This window comes from Emydura macquarii, unplaced genomic scaffold (genome assembly GCF_026122565.2).
Source record: "Emydura macquarii macquarii isolate MOO-44397 ecotype Brisbane River unplaced genomic scaffold, CSIRO-AGI_Emac_v2 contig_1713, whole genome shotgun sequence".
NCBI classification, from domain to species: Eukaryota; Metazoa; Chordata; order Testudines; family Chelidae; genus Emydura; species Emydura macquarii.
This window is the reverse complement of record NW_027131850.1, coordinates 454,438-473,925: the sequence shown is the minus strand read 5'-3', so window position 1 is coordinate 473,925 and position 19,488 is coordinate 454,438. Positions and strand designations below refer to the sequence as shown.

Here is a 19,488-nt window from a genome sequence, read left to right as displayed (position 1 = left end):
CTATTTTATAAATTAAACATTGTATGTTTTCTTGAAATGAAACAAAATGACACATTTTGAAGGTGCCCTTAAAAGCTCCAATTTTAGTTGACAAATGATAATAGATTCTGACCTGCTGAATGAAATGAATACAGATTCCTGCTGCTTCATAGGTTAGTGAACAGGAAAAAAAAGTTGTTTTTGTTTCCCAGTACCTGCATGAAGCCAGATTTGAGCCAGAGTCATCCAAGGATGCAGAGGACCTTGTTTAGGAGCACTGCTCTGCAAAGATGAAGCAACCTCAGACAGTGCCTGCTCCACTCTGGATGCTGCTATTGACGTTGCATGGACTGAACCTGTAGAAGTAATAAAAAATTACATCAGTCTGTGTGGGGAGAGAAGGGAGCGGAGGAAGAAAGACAAAAATGTTCACAAATGCTAGGTTAAATATTACATCTTAACCCTTTCCATATCACAGGCTTCATCAAAAAAGCTAACTTGGGTTTTAACTTCTGATTGTTTGCTGTCAGTCTTTTTCTATGTAAAATGCATGAAATGTGAGTGAATCCACACTAAAATCATGTTATGATATTAGCAGCAGTATTTATGCTAATTTGAGTAGCCACTATAACACTGAAGATTTAACTTACCATTTCATTTATGAGTACAAATGATCCAAAGAGGGTTTGTGATGGCACTATATGCTGTAATCTTTATGTTGCTGCATGCACTTTGATGTTAGTAATTGCAATGTCTTTTCACAGAGTGCAATTAGATGACTATTTAAAGGCTAATAATAGGTTGTAAAAAAGAAAGACAGAACTAAAATATATAGGCTGATCACAATGTGCCTGTGCATGGATACACAATTCAACTGCACGGGATGTAAACTTTAGCTAGTCAACAATGTTGAAGCGAAATGTTTAGCATAGAATTCCTTGCAGGAAGAGTATCTTGAAAGTGCTAAATGGAAAGGATTAGTTTCTCAAAATAAAGCTTTTTCTCAAGTATATTAAAATCCAGTCTGAAATAGTATCCCTTTTACAGTTCATGAAAAATGAAATAGGTTTTCTACCAGTTCAGTATGTATGCTGTCCTCATTATAGATTACATTAATGTAGTAAATACATAATTGTTAAGAGAGAATCTTCAGCGCTGATGTTTTTCTATCCAGACCATAAACATTTTAAGTTATAGTTCTCATTGTGATTTTAAATACTTATAAATCCACTGTAAATTTGTTTTGTAATTTCAAATTTCAAACGGGACTTCATTAAATAAGAAGTTTTACACTGCTTACAGAGATAGTAAAACCGGAACACAGGAAATGCTAGACTGGATCAGACCCAAGGTCCATTTAATCCAGTACCCAACCTCATACAGAGGCCAGCAGCAGATGCTTCACAGGAAGATGTTGAACTGAACCACAGAAGCCAAAGATGAAAGCTTGGGTTGGTGATTGCTTGCCCGAGCCTTCAAAACAGTGATCGTGAGCAGGTCACATGTCTGTTGACATTACAGGCCTTCACCAGAGAAGAGACAGAATATGGATGGTTTTCAGTAAACTGCCCACAATACTAATGTGGTAACCTCAGAGCACATTTAAAGTGAAGGATGCAAACACATACTGCTTAACTTACCCCAGTACTTCTCCTGTCTATCCACTCCACTCCCCCAGAGTAGCATGGTGCCTGCTTCCCAATTGATTTGGGAAACACTACTGTATGTATTTTATTGTTTTTGCACCAGAGAGAAAAATGTGTTGATATGTCTGAACAGTTCTGCAAAGGCTCTAAAAGCAGTGACCTCATTCATTCCAGGATCCAGTCCATCATTTCCCTCCTTATTTTTAAAGATGACAAGCTCCAGAATCTCCAGTAAACTCTCATTCTCCCTCCCCGTAGCAAGCGGCTCAGAAAACTTTCTCAGCTAAAAAGTCTAAAGGATTCCTGATGCCATCTGTGCACTAGTTCAGCAATAGAGCAGAGAGGCCTTTTCTGCTCCCATTGCTGACATGGTCTGTTGTAAATGGCTAATAGGGAGAGAATCCACCTCAGGTCTCTTGAGGAACTGGTAAGGAAGAGATGAAGCTCCTTGACATGAAGAAAAGCTGAGGAAAAGGGAAATTTGCTGACCATCATTCAAACCCTCACTTCTAATACTACCAAACTTCAGTGGGGAGGAGTTCCCTAGCAGGAGGCTAGGTGTACAATGGGAACCATGTAACCTTAACAGGCATAAAAAATTTTCAGTATGCAAATAAATATTTTGGTGTCTTCTAAACAGGTCAAAATTTGAGAAAGATATTATTCAGACTGCACATCCCTAGCATCTAGGTCTAAAGTAATAAAAACAATAGAAGGTAAACAGTATACTACAGTAATTCTATAAGGGGATAAATCAACATTCAGTGTAACAGTTACCTGGTGGTAAAACTTATTTGAAGAGAAGATAACTCTATAGGATAATTATGAACTATACCAAGATTATAACAGCTTAGTTAAGAACATAAGAATGGTCATGATGGGACAGACGAGTGCTCCATCTAGCCTCGTATCCTGTCTTTCAACAGAGGCCAATACCAGATGCTCCAAAGGGAATGAAAAGAACAGGGCAATTTATCGAGTGATCCATCCCGTTGTCCAATCCTAGCTTCTGCTAATCAGATGTTTAAGGACACCTGGACCATGGGGTTGAGTCCCTGATCATGTTGGCCAGTATCAATGGGCCTATCCCCCACAAATTTGTCTAATTCTTCTTTAAATCGAATTACATCCCACGAAAAGGAGTTCCACATGTTGACTGTGTGTTGTATGAAGAAGTACTTTCTTATGTTTAAACATGCTGCCTATTAATTTCAGTGAGAGACCCCTGACTCTTGTATTAAGGGATAAATAACATTTCCTTATTCATTTTCTCCACACCATTCACAATTTTATAGATCTCTGTCATATTCCCCTTAGTTGTCTGTTTTCTAAGCTGAACAGTCACAGTCTTTTAAATTTCTCCTTGTATGGAAGTTGTTCTATATCCCTCATCTTTTTGTTGCATTTCTCAGTATCTTTTCCAATTCTAATAGACCTTTTTTGAGATGGGGCAACCAGAACTCCACACAGTATTCAAGTTGTACGAGTACCATGAATTTATATAACAACATTATGATATTTTATGTTTTATTATCTATCCCTTTCCTAATGGTTCCTAACATTATGTTAGCTTTTTTGACAGCTGCTGCATATTGAGTGGATGTTTTTGACTGCCACTGCACACTGAGCAGATGTTTTCAGAGAACTATCCACGATGACTCCAAGAGCTCTTTCTTGAGTGGCAATAGCTTGTTTAGAACCCATCAATTTGTATTTATACTTGGAACTATGTTTTCCAATGTGCATTGCTTTGCACTTAACACTGAATTCCATCTGCCATTTTGTTGCCCATACACCCAGTTTTGAGAGCTCCCTTTGTAACTCTTCAATCAGCTGTGGACTTGACTATCTAGAGTAATTTAGTATCGTCCACAAATTTTGCCACTGTTCTGTTCAGACTCTTTTTCAGATCATTTATGAATATGTTAAACAGCACAAGTACCACTACAAATCCTTGGGGGATCCTGCTATTTACCTGTTTCCACGTAAAAAATGTCCTCTCTTTTCTTTTTAACCATTCACTGATCCATAAAAGGACCTTCCTTCTTATTCCAAATCTGTTTACTTTGTGTAAGAGCCTTTGGTGAGGGACCTTGTCAAAGGCTTTTTGAAAGTCCAAGTACACTTTATCAACTGGATCAACCTTGTCCACATGCTTGTTGACACCCTCAGAAATTTCTAAAGGATTAATGAGGCATGATTTCCCTTTACAAAAGCCATGTTGACTCTTCCCCAACATACCATGTTCATCTTATGCATCTGATAATTCTGCTCTTTGCTAAAGATTCAACCAATTAGACTAGTAGGGAAGTTGGACTTGCTGACCTGTAATTGCCAGGATTGCCTCTGGAATCTTTTTTAAAAATTGGCATTATATTAGCTACTCTCTAGTCATCTGATACAGAGGCTGATTTAAGCGATACCACCTACAATTTCAAATTTGAGTTTCTTCAGGACTTTTGGGGGAATACCATCTGGTCCTGGTGAATTACTGTTTAATTGATCAGTTTGTTCCAAAACCTCCGAGACTTGTGAAATATGAATCATAACTAGCCACCTGACAACTGATTCCTACCTCAGACTTGTTATTTGGAGTTGCATAGTGCCCTCTTAAGTTTTTCATTTTCCAAATCTTTTCAGAAAGGATCAATTCACACAATCTTTGCAGTTTTGTGTAAAAATGTATAAATGTATAATACTTTTCACTTAAGATTTTATTTCTTAGTTGTATTTCAATATTCAATTATCTAAATAAAATATACAGATGTTACAAATATATGCTTCCTTATTCCATTAAATTAATAGAAAATTAATCCTAATTTTCACTAGATTAATACATATTTTAAACATTTACAATCAAACAATGGACATGGAATTTCACATAAACTCAAATTATTTCAGAAATGGTGATTGCAGTTCTAATCTATTAAGAATTAATAACCATTCAAATGAATCAATTTCAAAACTCCCTTATTATCCTCTGCTAATCGAATCCTTGGACCAAACTTTCCAAATTAGTCCACGTGGCCTGTAACAGTGTTTTCTTTGAAATTTGGAAGTTTAATGTAAGGGAAACCCAATGGGATGTGTGTGCCTAACTCCTCTAGATCCCTTTAAAAATCACAGCTTTTGTTTTTCATTCTTCTTTGCTTCAACCTGTTTCAAAGGTTGAGGAGTTTAATGTAGTATAGAGGTGCTGGCAGTTAATTGCTATCGAACAGCAAAGAAAAAGAAGTCTCAGGTATATAGCCTGGATTGGGCATTATTTACACAAAACATCAAATCAGAACTACACCATTTTTGCTTTTTCCCCCCATGGCTTCCTGATCTGATTGTCTGTGTCTTAGGCCTTGTCTACACTAAAAAAATAAGTTGACATATTTATAATCATAGTGGTGGCTGATGTTCACACTGCTCTCCTTCGGTCGATGGAGTGCGTCCTCACCAGGAGCACTTCCACCAACCTAAGGGGCGGTGTGGAGGGAGTTGAGGGCTCCTGGGCACCCTGTGGTTTGTCCCCCCAGTTCCTGGCAGCTGCAGGGCCTTTTCCCTACCTCCGGTCCTGGCTCGCAGCTCGACGGCAGCTTCCCACACCCTGGCTCACAGCCAGGAGCTGGGCGGCAGCCTCCTGGGCTCACAGCTGGGTGGCAGCCACCCGCGCCCTGGCTCGGTAGCCGCCTGTGCCTTGGGAAGCCGAGAAGCTGTCTGCATCCCACCTGGTCCCAGCTCCCAGCTGGAAGGTCGGTGCCAGCCACCTGCCTCCCGCCTTGTCCCGATGCGCAGCTGGGAACTGGGTGGCAGCCACCCACGTCCCCGTTGGCAGTGGCCACCAGCTGCCCCATCCTCTCTGGTCCCAGCAAGAGCCAGACTCCAGCTGCCCCTACCTTTCTTGTCAATTTCACTATCGGAGTGGTGAAATTGACAAGAATGACAGCCCCTCCACTGCTGCAAGGGGACGCCCTAGCTCTGCAGACAAAATCCCTACACCTCTCGTTGAGGTCGTTTTATTTTGTTGACAAAACAGGGCAGTTCTGTGGGTGGGAGGGTCATTGTAGTGTGTACATCAGGATGACAATAGTCAGTTTTTTTCAACAAAGCTCTCTAGCGTAGACCAAGCCTTAGTTGTCTCTAAGTAGTTTCCACAGCCCTTCTCCAAAGGATGGGATAGACTCAAGTACAGCCACCTGCAGTCCCTGTTTTTTGTGAGTCTCTTGTCAACACTACCACTGGATCGTCATCATGCCCAAACTATGCCTCTTTACACTGTCTCCTTTTTATAGTCACACAGTCTTTTCAGTGATCAAATCAAGCATCTTGACCATGTGTCACACTTATCCCCAAAACTCTAATCCCATAATACCTCATGCTTCTCTGGTATTACCACAATTAATTAGCATTCGGCTCATTCATGGCTCTTCCAGTTGAAATGCATGGTACACAGTTTCTCTTAACAGTCTGTGGACAACTAAACCACTGGGAGCAGTTCTCTTAAAAGCAGAGTTTTGAGTGCCCAATGTTCACTTTGCCTTTCTTCTACATTTTCTTCAAAAATTTTCTTACTTAAAATGCAGGTTTCTTGTTTTACATCGCACACTTGCTATGGTGCTAACTGCCTACATTCTGGCTCCCTGTTCCACTCTACTTCATATTCACTCTGCTCTCTCCCCAGCATCACATAGATCTCTGCTAGTTTTGTTTGTGTGGTTATAAGCTCTCAGCCAATCACATTCCTTTCCCAATTGCTGAGCCCTCCCCAGCAAGGTTTTGTTGCTGCATTTCACTCAATTTTATCCCCCTTCCATCTTCTAAAGGGGCTTCATTGCTTCAACCAGGAATATATATAATCTGTATTCTTTAATCACTACCCAGGCCATCACAATTTATCATGAAGGCCAATTTGTGTCCAGCTGAATATGCTATAAAACACTCCATTATCTCTTTATCAAAAATTGTAACACATACAGAGAACTTGTTGAACAACTGCTATAATCGGGATGCAAGCATGAATGTTGTGAAGACCTGAGGAAGGGTTGTATTTCGTCAAGAAAGAAACTTAAGATTCTTTTGAAATCAAATTTCTGAAAAAGGCAAGAGAGGTCTGGGAAAGAAAACTAGTCATAATACACCAGCCTAATGGATCTCTGCTATCACTTTTGGCTTGTTGGTTTTATTTTTTTACTAGGGTTCATATTTGATACTAAAATGCTAAGATGGTCTCAGTGGTGGGAATGTTACTGTTTTTGCAAGTTGAAGAACTCATGTAATTAGTTACCACCTGAACAACATCTGAAAATAGTAATTACCTCATACATTGTAAATGATGTGAGATTTGCTGTCTTACTTTTTATTTCATGGCACATTTTTGTTGAGAAATACTTTGTTACACTTCCTTCTAATTTTCCTTTTGCAATCACTATTCAGGATTTATGAGGAGAGAATTTGTGTCACTAAACCAACATTTTATCAGTTTAGGATCAGCCTGTGCTTGTTTGAATGTTTTAATTCAATAGGAGACTTCATCTGCCATAATGTAAACCAATTTCTAAGGAAGCCTGACATTGTGACAAGGTGATTACTGAACAGTCACCATTTTTACTGGCATTTGCTCTGAGAAGTCCTTTCCATCTCAAATACTTGCTTATTGCCTGATTTCAGCAAATACAACAATGCCCTAAATGTACAGATTATCTCTGTAATGTCTTCTAAAATTCCATTTGGTCATGAAGCCTAGATGAAACCAATGTTCTCATCTACACTCTGTCTGTAAGTATGCCTGTGTAAAAGAAAATTATAATAAAATCCATGTCTGTCACACTGAAGATGTCATGGCTTTCCTAGTAATTTTCTTGGTAATTTCTAAATAAATTGCAACATTAAATACTTGACTTAATGAGAGTCCTTCATATATTCTTGCTCTGACACTAGAAAAGGAAAGTCGCTTTATAAATAAAATTTAATGGAACAATGTCTTATTCAAGGAAAGAGAGATCTGAATTTAACAAATACTCAGGCAGAATGAAGAATACTTTCAATTTCACATGCACAAAAAGCAGGTATTAAAGCATTCAAAAATATTAATGGTTTAACATGCATTGGATTGTGTGCTAATGCAAGCAAACACATTTTGTGTAAAGAGACAGTACCTTCTGCAGGGCTAAATAAAGCAGATGTTTCAGTTAAAATTTACACTCTTTCTACTGAATATTCACAGGGCATCTGAGACTTTTCCTCACACAGAAGTTGCAATGTTAATTATCAATTTAGGTAGAGGAACATTTCAAGAAAGCCAAGTCTGGGTAATAAGATTTAGTATACTCTTCTCCTTAGTTCCCTAAATAACACTATCTGCACTGAGACAAAGTGGGTAAGGTAATATCTTTTACTGGACTACAACTTCCGCTGGTGAGAGACACAAGCTTTCAAGCTTAGACAGAGCTCTTCTTCAAATCTGCACAGGTCTAGCTGCACTGAACAGACACATATGTGCAGCAAAAGATATACAGCTCTTCTCAATTTTCCTTACTTCGCGCCCCCACCTCCTCCCCATAGTTAATAAAGTAAAGTATCTCTGCTACTTTGGAGACATCTATTTTAAAGTGAAAAGGTTAACAAATGGAAAACACAAACACCACAATTTGCTATACTAGCTAAACGAACATAAAACTGTCTTAAAATGTATCTGTTCTTTATTTTATTCTCTTTGTAGAGGTCTTTAGATTTCCTCCTACAATCACTATTCCAGGGAATGGAACATCTCTCAGAAAAGAAAACAATAGCCCACTATTAGTTCAACTAACAGTAGTAAAATTACATATTAGACCACTGCAATGCTTACTAACAGTGGTGGCTTAAAAACTTTAATAATAAAAATTACTGGTGACTGACCATTATTCTATACAAGACCTTCCCGAAATACCTTTATTTACAGCCCTCAAGAAATGAATACTGCCTCTTTAATAATTAAATTCAAGAGTTGGTTGAAAGCATTCAGATTCTATAAGATTACAGCCCTCAGGGTGACTAAATGGATAAACTGCATCAGCTGAGCTTTACACACTGTATCAAACTTCCATTACTGATAAATAACATTTACATTCTGTGGTGGAGGAATATGCGATTTTTAAGTCCTTTAGAAATTAAAAGTAAGCCTGTATAGTGAATACTACTTACAAACTGAAAAAAGGTTTATTGTTTTCCAAGACAGTGAAAGTTCTAAGAAAGGAGTACTGCAGACAGCTTTCAATAATTTCTTTTTAAAGAGGGGGGTTATTACAACCTTTAAAATCATTTTAGTTGTCACCAGTACAGGAGGATGAACCAAATATTTATGATGTGTGTTTTGTTTCTATTACAGGAAGATGGAGAGTTGAATAAAAATATGCAGCCCATGATCTTCAGCCCTGAAAGTTATACACCTAGAAACTATGAGGGTCTGGGACTATGTTTTTATTTATATAGTGTAAAGGGAAAAAACACCCAAAGCTTTGAATCTCACCAACGGTTTACATTCTATATAAGAATCGGACATTCTGCTTTTATGCCCAGTCAGCATTTGAAGATGAGCTTCCCTACCTCATCAGGCAATCTAGAAAGCCCTTTTCCTCATTAATATTGTAGCTTTTATTAGAAATGGAAAACTCAGACTTTATACCACTTAAGTCTGTGTTTGCACTTCTGCATTTTCTCATTATTTGTCAGGCATCCCTGTGGAACTCCCAGTGACTCATAGCTCCACAAAGAATAAACAAACAATCTAACGCTGCATGGGATATTCCATATTATAGTAGTATGCCCTGTGGAAGCACAGTGCAAAATCCACAATATTTCATCAATTAATCAGGTATTAAAGTGCTACCCAGTGGAACACAGCTTTCAACTTCTTAAGCCTTATATCTAAGTACCCTGCAGTCTAAAGAAACATTCATACTTCCATGGATTTCAACATTTAAAATATCAAGGAAGATGGCCAGCAACTAATATCAAAACTGAACTTCAGCACACTGGATTATTGCGGTGTAACAGTGAAATCAAATAGTCTTAAATCTAAGGCTAACAGTGAGGGTCAGGAATATCAATACTAAGCAACCTAAGGGAAGGAGTACAAATATAAATTGAGAAAAATATTTAGAAAACTGTTTAGAAAACAAGATGTCACTACACCATCACCAGATTTATTTTGGTAGCATCACTATGCAATTTGTAGAATTTTAAGTGACAGAAGAATCATGCCTACAGAGGGTTTATATGAGCAGAACAATAAAGCAAATAAAATATAGCCCCTGTGAGTCTATTTAAAAAAAAAAAAAATGAGTTGCAATATGCAAAATGAATGCTACATATTATTTGATGCATTTTCCTCCTTGGTGCAAGATTTCAGGAAAAGATAGCTGCTATAAATTATAGTTGTTAATGAAGGACCCAACAACGTAAAATAAATTATTAAAGCTTATGGATGAGAAAGACAAACCTTGTAGATGTTACAGTCCTCTGATGCAAAGACTACCAGTAACTGAACTGACTATTCCAGGTTCATTACCAGATATGCTTTACTGCAATACATATTACAGATGCTATAAAACAATATTGATTGATAATCCCTTTCTCCTCCCATCTATTTCACTGTGACACAACCATGAGTTTGGGACACTATTCAAAACTGTAGATCTTTGGGCACTCCAATATTACCTATTAAAATTTCCTCATACACTACAAATGTTTGTATTTTTAATAATTTTCTCTCACTAGTTAACCAAGTGCCATCTGAATAGGCAGGTTCCAGTTGCACCTAATGTTTTGAAATTTAAAATGCTTTAAATGCAAACACTGTTTATTAGTTATGGAGATTATCAGAATAAAAAAAAAGAGCAAATTAACACGCCTATCAGGAAGAGATAACCAGTTTACAGAGAGAAGGTGCGTGAGGCCCAGGAACATGATCGCAATATGGGTAGGCTGCATGGGGCCAGACAAAGATATCAGATTTGCGATGAGGGTGGGAAGAATGAGAAAATACAAACAGGTGGAGAGGAGATTCTGCTATTGAGAAAGGAGAAGATGAGGAAGTATTGGAAGCTAAAAAAATGAAAGAAAAAATTGAAAAAAGGAAAAAAGATCCAAGAATAGGGTTTTAATGGACTTATGAATGTCAAAAAGGAAATTATATAATGCAAAGCATTTATTTCACTACTCAGTAGTACGAAGGTGATTTCTGCAGAAAGCAAGTATTACTTATTTCTTTAAACAACTTTACAAAGTACATTATCTTGTATGATACAACTAGAAACCAGGAAAACCAGAAAACTAGATTTAATCAAAATCAATTAATTTGGCAAGCAAATTTTCTTTAATATATTCTAAACTGTCATTTTATTTAAGGAAAAACAAGGTCCTAGACAATCTGGTTTAAAAACCAGCTAATAATTTTCCTTTCTATTACATTAGGCCAAAAATAAGTGAGCTAAAACTACCACATAATAAATCAAATAGCATGAGTTTAAAAGGCCTAAAGTTACTTACCTGAACCAAAATAGCCAGGTGAACCTCCTGAGCAATCTGTGTGTTATACAACCTGAAAGCTCAATGAAAGGTAAAGACACCCAACTATCAGTGTGAGTTAGCTCGAAAAGTCCTTCTAGTGATTTATTAAACTGTTTCCATGCGTGTAGTTGTGTATGTATATACTTATCACTGACTGGATGGTAGATACAGATATGTATCATTCATATGAACTGAAGATATGGTATCCAGCTGAAAGTGCAGAAGGATTTTAGGTGGGCTGATATGACATGACCAGAAGATTAGCACTAACATTTTAGTCTTGTGAACAGAAGAAATTCTGGGCTTGTCCACACTAGAAAATCGCACAGATGTAACTTAAATCTATTAAGCGTGTTTAGTTAAACTGGTGCACATCCCTGTGGAAACACTTATTTTGAGTAGCTTATTTCAGTTTAGTTTAAGTTGGCAAGGAACTGACTTATGTTAAATAGACAATTGAAACTCTTAATTGGAAATAAGATTATCTACACAGGATTTTGCACCAGTTTAGCATTTAGTTTAAATACACCTTTAGTTAAACTGATACAAGTTTTTGTATAGAAAGACAAGGCCTCTTGTACGATTTTTAGCTGTAGTCTCTTGTTCCCTAGGTCAGCATAGACTAGGTATGCTGCTCAGCTGTGTGGATAAGGGACTCATCACTTAAAAGATGACTTATAAAGAAAAAAAACAGATTAAATTTAACTCCCTCCCCTCCTCCCTTTTTGTTTCTTTCTGATATACAAGGAAGGACTGAATGTTGCCCTCATGAAGGTATTTTTTTTTCTGTTAATTTTTACTTTAAAACTATCAAAAATGTCAGGTCTGTTCTTCCATCTTTTATTCAGATCCACTGAACTGGAGTGGGAGCTCTCGGAGCCCATAAAGATTCAACATCCCTGCATTTCTATCATCTAAGACCTTTACCTTCAAATGGTTCCTCTCATTTGAATTAAGCAGGTGTTATCAAAGTAAAAATCAAGGAGTTTTAAGCTACCTACCTAAAACACCCTTCTCTCCTAATCAACATGTTAAGTTGGTACTTCCTTGGTACCTGTAGAGTCATAATCCTTTTACTTCCCCATCCATATATACAGTGTACTAGATAAAGAGGGTAGTTGAAAACCTGAATTTCTAAGTGAAATTGTAAGCTCTTTGGTGCAAGAAATGTTTCCTCTTTTGTGTTTGTACAGCATGAGCACAATAAGCCCTAAATCCATATTGGAATTTTTGGATGTTGCTACAATATTGATGTTGTAATTATTATTATTATTATTACTACTACTACTAAGAACAAAAACCCTGTCAAAATTTCAGTCCCTTTAAATTTTATAAAGAAGCAAAAGAGAGGACCATAGAAGAATGGACTCACTGCTGACATGTTCCCTTGTGGCTTGGCATGGTGTAAGCAGGTTCTTGTTCAGCTGACAGACCGCTCTGATTCTGCAGCGGTCTGCCTCTTCTGATTGGACATCCGGCCAGGTTATATTTTAGTTCAATCACTTCTGGGGTAACAAAAAGTCCAACGAACAACATTCTAATCCCTCTGTTCAATCCACCATACTTGAACCTCGGCCCGTGGTTCATATGTTCTTTATTCAGATTTTCAGTTGTCTATACCCCTTCTCAGGAGTTTCACACCACCTTACCAGGGGGATACTAGAGGAACCCAGGCTCACTCTGTACTGGGTTCCAGTCCAGGGACCCTAAGACAGGCAGTCAAATTTCAATCCCTCAGACTACTTGCTGTTACCTCCCTGGACTTCTTCCTACCAAGCCTGTAAGCAGGCCTCTCCCACAGCCTAAATTCACCCTTCTCACAGGGCTAGGATACCCAGGACTCTCCCCTGGAATCCCCCAATAAATCCTAGAGTAAAAGTATAAACTTAAACCCCCTTTTGCCCTCCTTGGGTTTCACCTTTCAACCCTCCCTTGGTCCTCAACTGAATACATGTCAGGGCTCTTTCCACTCTCTGAATGAGTGATGAAGGTCCCTAAAGAGAATTCAGGCTATAAAGGCAGTGACTACTGTTCATGGTCTGAATAACTGGAGAAGTAAAATAGAGTGTCCTCAAGACTCTAAAGAATCTTGGTACCTGCTTGAAAAACAAATGTTTCTTTACATGCATAAATAGCAGGATTTTAAAATTTCATATTTCATTTTTTGTATTTCCTTGATAAAAAAAAAAACAGTGAGCTAGCCCAAAATGTGGAATAATCACAAGCCAAATTTCATATTTTTAATTAGAATGCTTTTTTAAATTGCAAGTGCACATAAGAATATGAAAGCAGAAAATATCCTAATGTATGACTTCTTGCTATGGTAAAGTACACACTGCATCAAGCCTTTATAATTCTCGGAAATAAGACATTTATAACTGAATAGCTATTATAATGGCAAAAAATGCACCTCTTCGTGCATGTGAGAGTGCACATCTGATCCAACTTGATGGTTTCAGAAATAAAGCAGGCAAGTACAATTTTTTACTATTGAATAATTCTGCTGTTACATTATATTTCAACAGATTGATGAGTTGTAAAATATTTATTTCTCTCAAAATGCCAAAAGCTATTAGCCTCCATTGTGAACGCACCCAAAGTGAAACCTGTTTTCAAATACACAGTGCTAAAAAATAACTAAAGAAATTCTTAATTTTTTTTGAAGGGGTGAGAGGGAGTTCTCTTTGTTTTCCTAATTTGCTTTTTAAATATTACAAAGAAAAAATTCACTCAGAAATGCTCAGATACCAAGGGAATGTATCAATGTAAAGTATCAGTCCCTACCTAGAATTTTTAATCATTATTAAATATTTAATGGTAAGTATAGTAACACTCCCTAAAATGTTTTTATATATATTTTACTAATATAAATGCACTGGCAGGCCTGGGCAAAGAGTACTTTTAAAAACAAAAAAGAAATACATTAATAAAAATAAAGTCATAGTGCAAGTATCTCCTCAAACAAACTTGATATCGCAATTTTTATTTTTAAATTTACAATGCTGAAGATATATAGATCAAAAATAGCCACCTCTTACACCAATTGCTTTGGTCATTTTACTTTGTAAGATTTAACTGACGACACTGAGCCACGTTATCTATTCTACTTTATTTTTCAAGATGTTAATTCTCACCTGTTTCAGGGTCACTGAAGTCAGGTAATGTAATCGTATTGAGCTGTCGTCTGTCAGCAATGGCTCTGTCTAACAGACTGCTCCCACGTCCAGAATCACTGTAACACAATATTTAAAAAGTATAAGTAATTTAAAATATAAAATCAAACATTGATTGTTGAGATACAATTTATGTACTGTCCCTCCTCACATGTTCTTTAAAAAAATGTGGATAGTGATAATCAAAGTTTAGTATTAAACATGGCCAAACATTCAGTCATCGACCAACTACTAAATAAAATATAGGTAAAAATGTAATCCATACTTATTTTAGTAGTTCTTGTTCCATAATAAAGTCAATCAAAATGGGCACAAAAGAAAAACATTTAAAGTGATTCATATAATGTTATAGCTTTACAAGCAAAGTATATACTCAGACTCAAGTTATTAAACTAGTGCACAATACAAGAAATTTACAGGGCAATTAATAAGATGACGACAGTCCTAAAGAACATAGAATCTAAACACATCCAAACAAAAACACAGGACAAAGAGTTGAAGTTCAAGTGAACCTGTGGGGATTACTGAAAAGTAAAAGAACTGCTCAAAGAGCTGAGTTTTAAGAAGGGATCTGAAGAAGAGGGGATGTTTTGCAGATGAATCAGTTCAGTTTTATACTTAATTAAATTTAGGGCAGTAACATTTGTATAAATACAGATAGTACAGGAGATGGGTAATGAATTACTATAAAAACCTTTCACTTCTGGTTCACTACATTTGAGTCTAGTCTAGTTTGACTTTCAGTCACTGACACCTACCTAGCTGATTTGGCAGCCTATGTGAAAAAAAATTGGTCTATTAGTCCATTTCTTTGTTCACATACAAAATAAACCAACACTTTTGGCACCCTGACTGGCAGTTTCAGCAGAAGGGCCAGGCCTTAATGGGACTGGAGAATGAATTTTCTCTCACCCTTCAAGTGTCCCTCCAGGTTGATGGTGAGGCACATTAGCAGGATAGCGAGGGAAAGCTCATACTGATGCTCTCTGTGCCTTAAATATTCTGTGGATAAATAGATAACTTTTGTTTCTAGGGCTGTTAATCTATTTCCTCTCTTTATGCAGCTGTTGCTAAAATGTTACCAATAAGATCTTGCATGACACTAGCGTCATTGCTAGACTGAAATTTCCCTGCAAAGTGATGCTATCATAGAAATCCACAGGAAACAGAAGAGAACTTTCTGGGACGCAGACTATCAGCTATAGTTATTACATCAGCTGGAACATATGTTCTGGTAACTGCTGTATTAATTGCTTCTTCAGCCCAGGGACAATGTCACGCCAAATATCGTTTAGGATTCAATGTAAATTACCTTTTAATTACTACACTGACATTCTGGATGGTTATCTGGTTTCCTCCCGTAGTTAGTTCACATTTTGATATTTATGCCAAAATAAGTCTGTACGTGACAATGTCTAGACTGCTCCTAATTCAGGCTGTGTCCTAGCTCTTCCTATTCAATGTACAGAAATGGAATGAAAATTATATGCATGTACATTCTACTCCCTTAATTATGCTGAGTTGGTTTAAGGAGGTAAGTACATCAAATTGCAATTCTAATGAGAAAAAATTAAAGAAAAAGAAGAGGAAGAGCCCATCTTAATTTTCAATATACTTTAGCAACGAGACTACAGATGCACTGCATTTGATATAAGTATTACTCCTTAATCCTAAAAGCCTTATACCTTAGAATAAGGGAGTTAGAGAGTAGTAGAATTCTAAGGTTTTATAGCCAATTAGTGAGCAAACATTTATTTATATGCTGGAAATGACGTTCAACAACAAAGAGCAGATTGTTTTCTTGTGTTGTATAAGATCAAAGCCAGGGGGAAGTGTAGTGATTAGCATGTTTATTTTGTATGTTCTGTCCAGTTATTCTCATAAGTAACAGATTAATGAGGACACTGAATCCAACTTTCTCCTACAAAAGGTGATCGGATTGCAACCAGAGATATGTGCCATAGCAAGTAGAGCTAATCAGGAAAGGGAACTTTCATTCAGCAGCACAATGAGATTAGAAAGGGAACCCCTTTCTATTTATAATACTGATCCATGTTCAGCTACAACTGGTAATATGCTGAACATTAGGGTAGGTATGTCACATCATCACAACCCTGTCAGTGCTATATCAGGGGAGGTATGCCACATCAGGTGCTACATAAGAGAGGTGTGTGATATCACAACCTCACTACTGCCAATGTGATGTGATTCACAAAACAAAGTCTCCTGTGTCACAGAATTTATTCATGGGCCCCTTCCCCTCAGATCCACTTCCATCTTGATTGTAATTTCTATAGATTTTTGTAACTGAATTGTTAAGAGCTTTTTTACCAAAATTAATGGCCTCAAAATCTAGGTTAGTGTCAGATAAGGAGACAGAGATTCTCAGGTTCTTTAGGGAGAGATAAAGAGAGTTAAGCAACTATTTTATTCAGAACTGATATAAAAGCTAATGTAATGAGAATACTAAGCTTTTATAGTTCAGTACAGATCAGAAATCCTGCTGATATCTGGAGGAGTTGTTACTTGACTAACGTATTTTTAGGCAAGATAGCACTGAGCACACTGAGCTCTCTATCAGGAAAGCAATTACAAAGCATTGTTAGACATCTGTACTGCACACAAATGTAACTGCGTATTGCAGGAAGGTATAAAGATATGCTTACAATGTTACATGCACAGGCATGATACTCAGATTAAGCTTGTAAATAAATTACAACCATTCTGCTTAGCACAGCATTCTGGAAATTCAGATAAGAGGCACTTTTGCCATATATAAACTGGGAAATAGAAATATTTTTCAAATGACAAATGCCACTTCAGAACCTACTGACAGAATCTGGATCCTTACCAAACAGTCCTATTCTACTCCCTTTTCATACTGGTTTAACAATCTGAACAGAATATTTCGTCTTGCAAATACTTATAGCATACTCTGAAGAAAAAATGTATAGATATATGAATATATGTTTTTTCAACCTATTTCTACATCTCTTCCCGAAAAACTATATTTCCATGAGGAATATCTGCATGAAAATAATATAGTCGTTTTAAAGAGTTCATCTGCTCCTACTGCTTATTCCCACCTTAAATAAGAATCCTCTGCGAAATCATAACTAAAAACTGTGCAGAAGATTGAGACGTCACAAAATAAGAACATTATAACCAAGCAATGAGTAACCAAATTAGCTGTTCTTACAGACATTTATATGAAAACAGGATCTTTATTTCTTTAATGAATCAGGCGGGGGTGCTTTTAGAAAATGCAGGGCTGAAGGTTTAAGTGGACTCGTTGCTAAATAGATGGTTCTCATGATATGTCAACAAGTCTTCTAAAAGGATTTTTTTTCCTTTAATGGAAGAAAAACAAAAATATAGTATAGCTCTCCAGCACAAACTCCTCACCCAGCAGCAACATCTGTCACACTTTTTAAATTGTTACACAGTATAGAAATTGAGATTAAATAGAAATATTCCTTATACTAACTATTTTTGTATAAACTACACCTAAAGCTACAACATATATAGCCAGTACAAACAAGGGATTAGACAGATATTTTGAAGAACCACATTTTCAGGTATAAAAAGGTACCGCAATGGAGAGCATAGAACCTCTTTATCTCCCTTGTGGTAAAATTGCTTATATTCCCATTGGCAGAAAGGTAAATAAATTTGAAGTGCTATGTGCTCAGTTCTGTGCTCATGTCAGGCCCTTTGCATCATTAAAGCAATGACAAGGGCCAGAAACTTGATCATAACTGGTCAATTATGGTTAATTTGGCAGAGCTAATTCCTTGCATCAAATGCTCTTTGGTGAAGGGGATGTCCTGGGAAGGGCTTCCCTCTGCTATGCTGAGCCTCAACTAGTATAAATTAGCACCATAGCTTCTCTAACTTATGGCCAGCAGAGACAAAAGCTCAGAATCAGGGACTCATAAATAGTACCTTTTGTGCCCTATCTTCTCTCCTTTCCCACTCAAAAATCTCTTCTGCTTTCTAAAATCTTTCCATTGGAGTAGCTTGTGCACAATTTCTAGCACTCCTCCTCCTCCTCCCCAGATAATGGATGACACAGGCTCTTTTATTTTAGTAATCAAATGGTTGGGTATATACTCTTAGTGATTAGGAAGTGAACTTGTTGAGTTTTAGTCCCCGTTAAATGCAACTCTGACTATATATTAAATATATCAGACTTTAACCCTTTTTCCTTTTGAAAAACAGAAATCAATAAATGAGTTCCACTTACCTCTAATTTACCTAATAAAAGCAGAAATGCAAATATGTAGTAAAAAAAATTAAGATCAGGCCTTTTCAACTTTCATTATCATAAAACTTCTTGTAATTAACCACCAACTTGTGTCTGAAAATTATAGAGCAATGCATTTAAAATAAATCTTTTTGTACCTAGAAACCAGAAATACTTAATATCCCAAGAACCATCTTAGCACTAAATACGAGAGAAAATATTTATGAACTGTGATTAAATTGGAATTCTTCTGATGAGGTTCAATGTACAGGCGACAAAACCCAAGATTTCTTTGGGATCTTACCTGGGGTTAGTCAGATTGTAACAGGACTTCCAAATCTGTAGCATATGTTTGCAGGTGAGGAGTGCCTCATCTGGGCCTCTACACAGGGATTCCAGTTTGACTTTTGAAAACAGTAATCTAAGGGAGGGAAAAAAAAAAAAATTTTTTTCCCCCCAAGAGCCACATTCAAGCAAAAACCATTAATCTCCATTTGAGAAATCCTTGCAATGATTTGAAAACAAATTAGAATACAGAAGTTCCCAATATTATCTACAGAGAACCAAACTGGAGGGGAATCTGAAATATTGACTTCATAGTACCAGGCCCTGGGAATTGTATTCTTTAGGTATTTTTCTCCTTATCTTACACATCACAAACAAAGAAATCATTCTAATAGGAGCTCTATTTGTAAAGTAATATGTGGTACCATACAACTCTTTTTTTGTTGTGGACGCATAATGCAATTTTTTGATTTTCATAACATTTTGCATTAATGTAAATCTTGGTCTGAATTAGGGGTATTCTTCAGTTAAACTTTTTCTATGTTAAAGTGAGCCTATACGTAATTTTTTCTTGTAATATATACTCAATACGCTTATTACAGTCATGGAAATATATGGACTA

General features: G+C 36.8%; 1 protein-coding gene across 3 annotated transcripts in view; it reads right to left on the bottom strand.

Moving 5' to 3' along the window:
- Positions 1-19,488, bottom strand: part of TTC7B (tetratricopeptide repeat domain 7B) — a 277,659-nt gene that overhangs the window by 81,534 nt on the left and 176,637 nt on the right. For all 3 annotated transcript variants that reach the window (XM_067556318.1, XM_067556316.1, XM_067556319.1), the window contains 3 exons: positions 18,886-19,002; positions 14,297-14,394; positions 195-335 (listed from right to left, as the gene is read on the bottom strand). In XM_067556318.1, the coding sequence (XP_067412419.1) occupies positions 195-335; positions 14,297-14,394; positions 18,886-19,002 (356 nt within the window). The remainder of the gene's footprint in view (positions 1-194; positions 336-14,296; positions 14,395-18,885; positions 19,003-19,488) is intronic.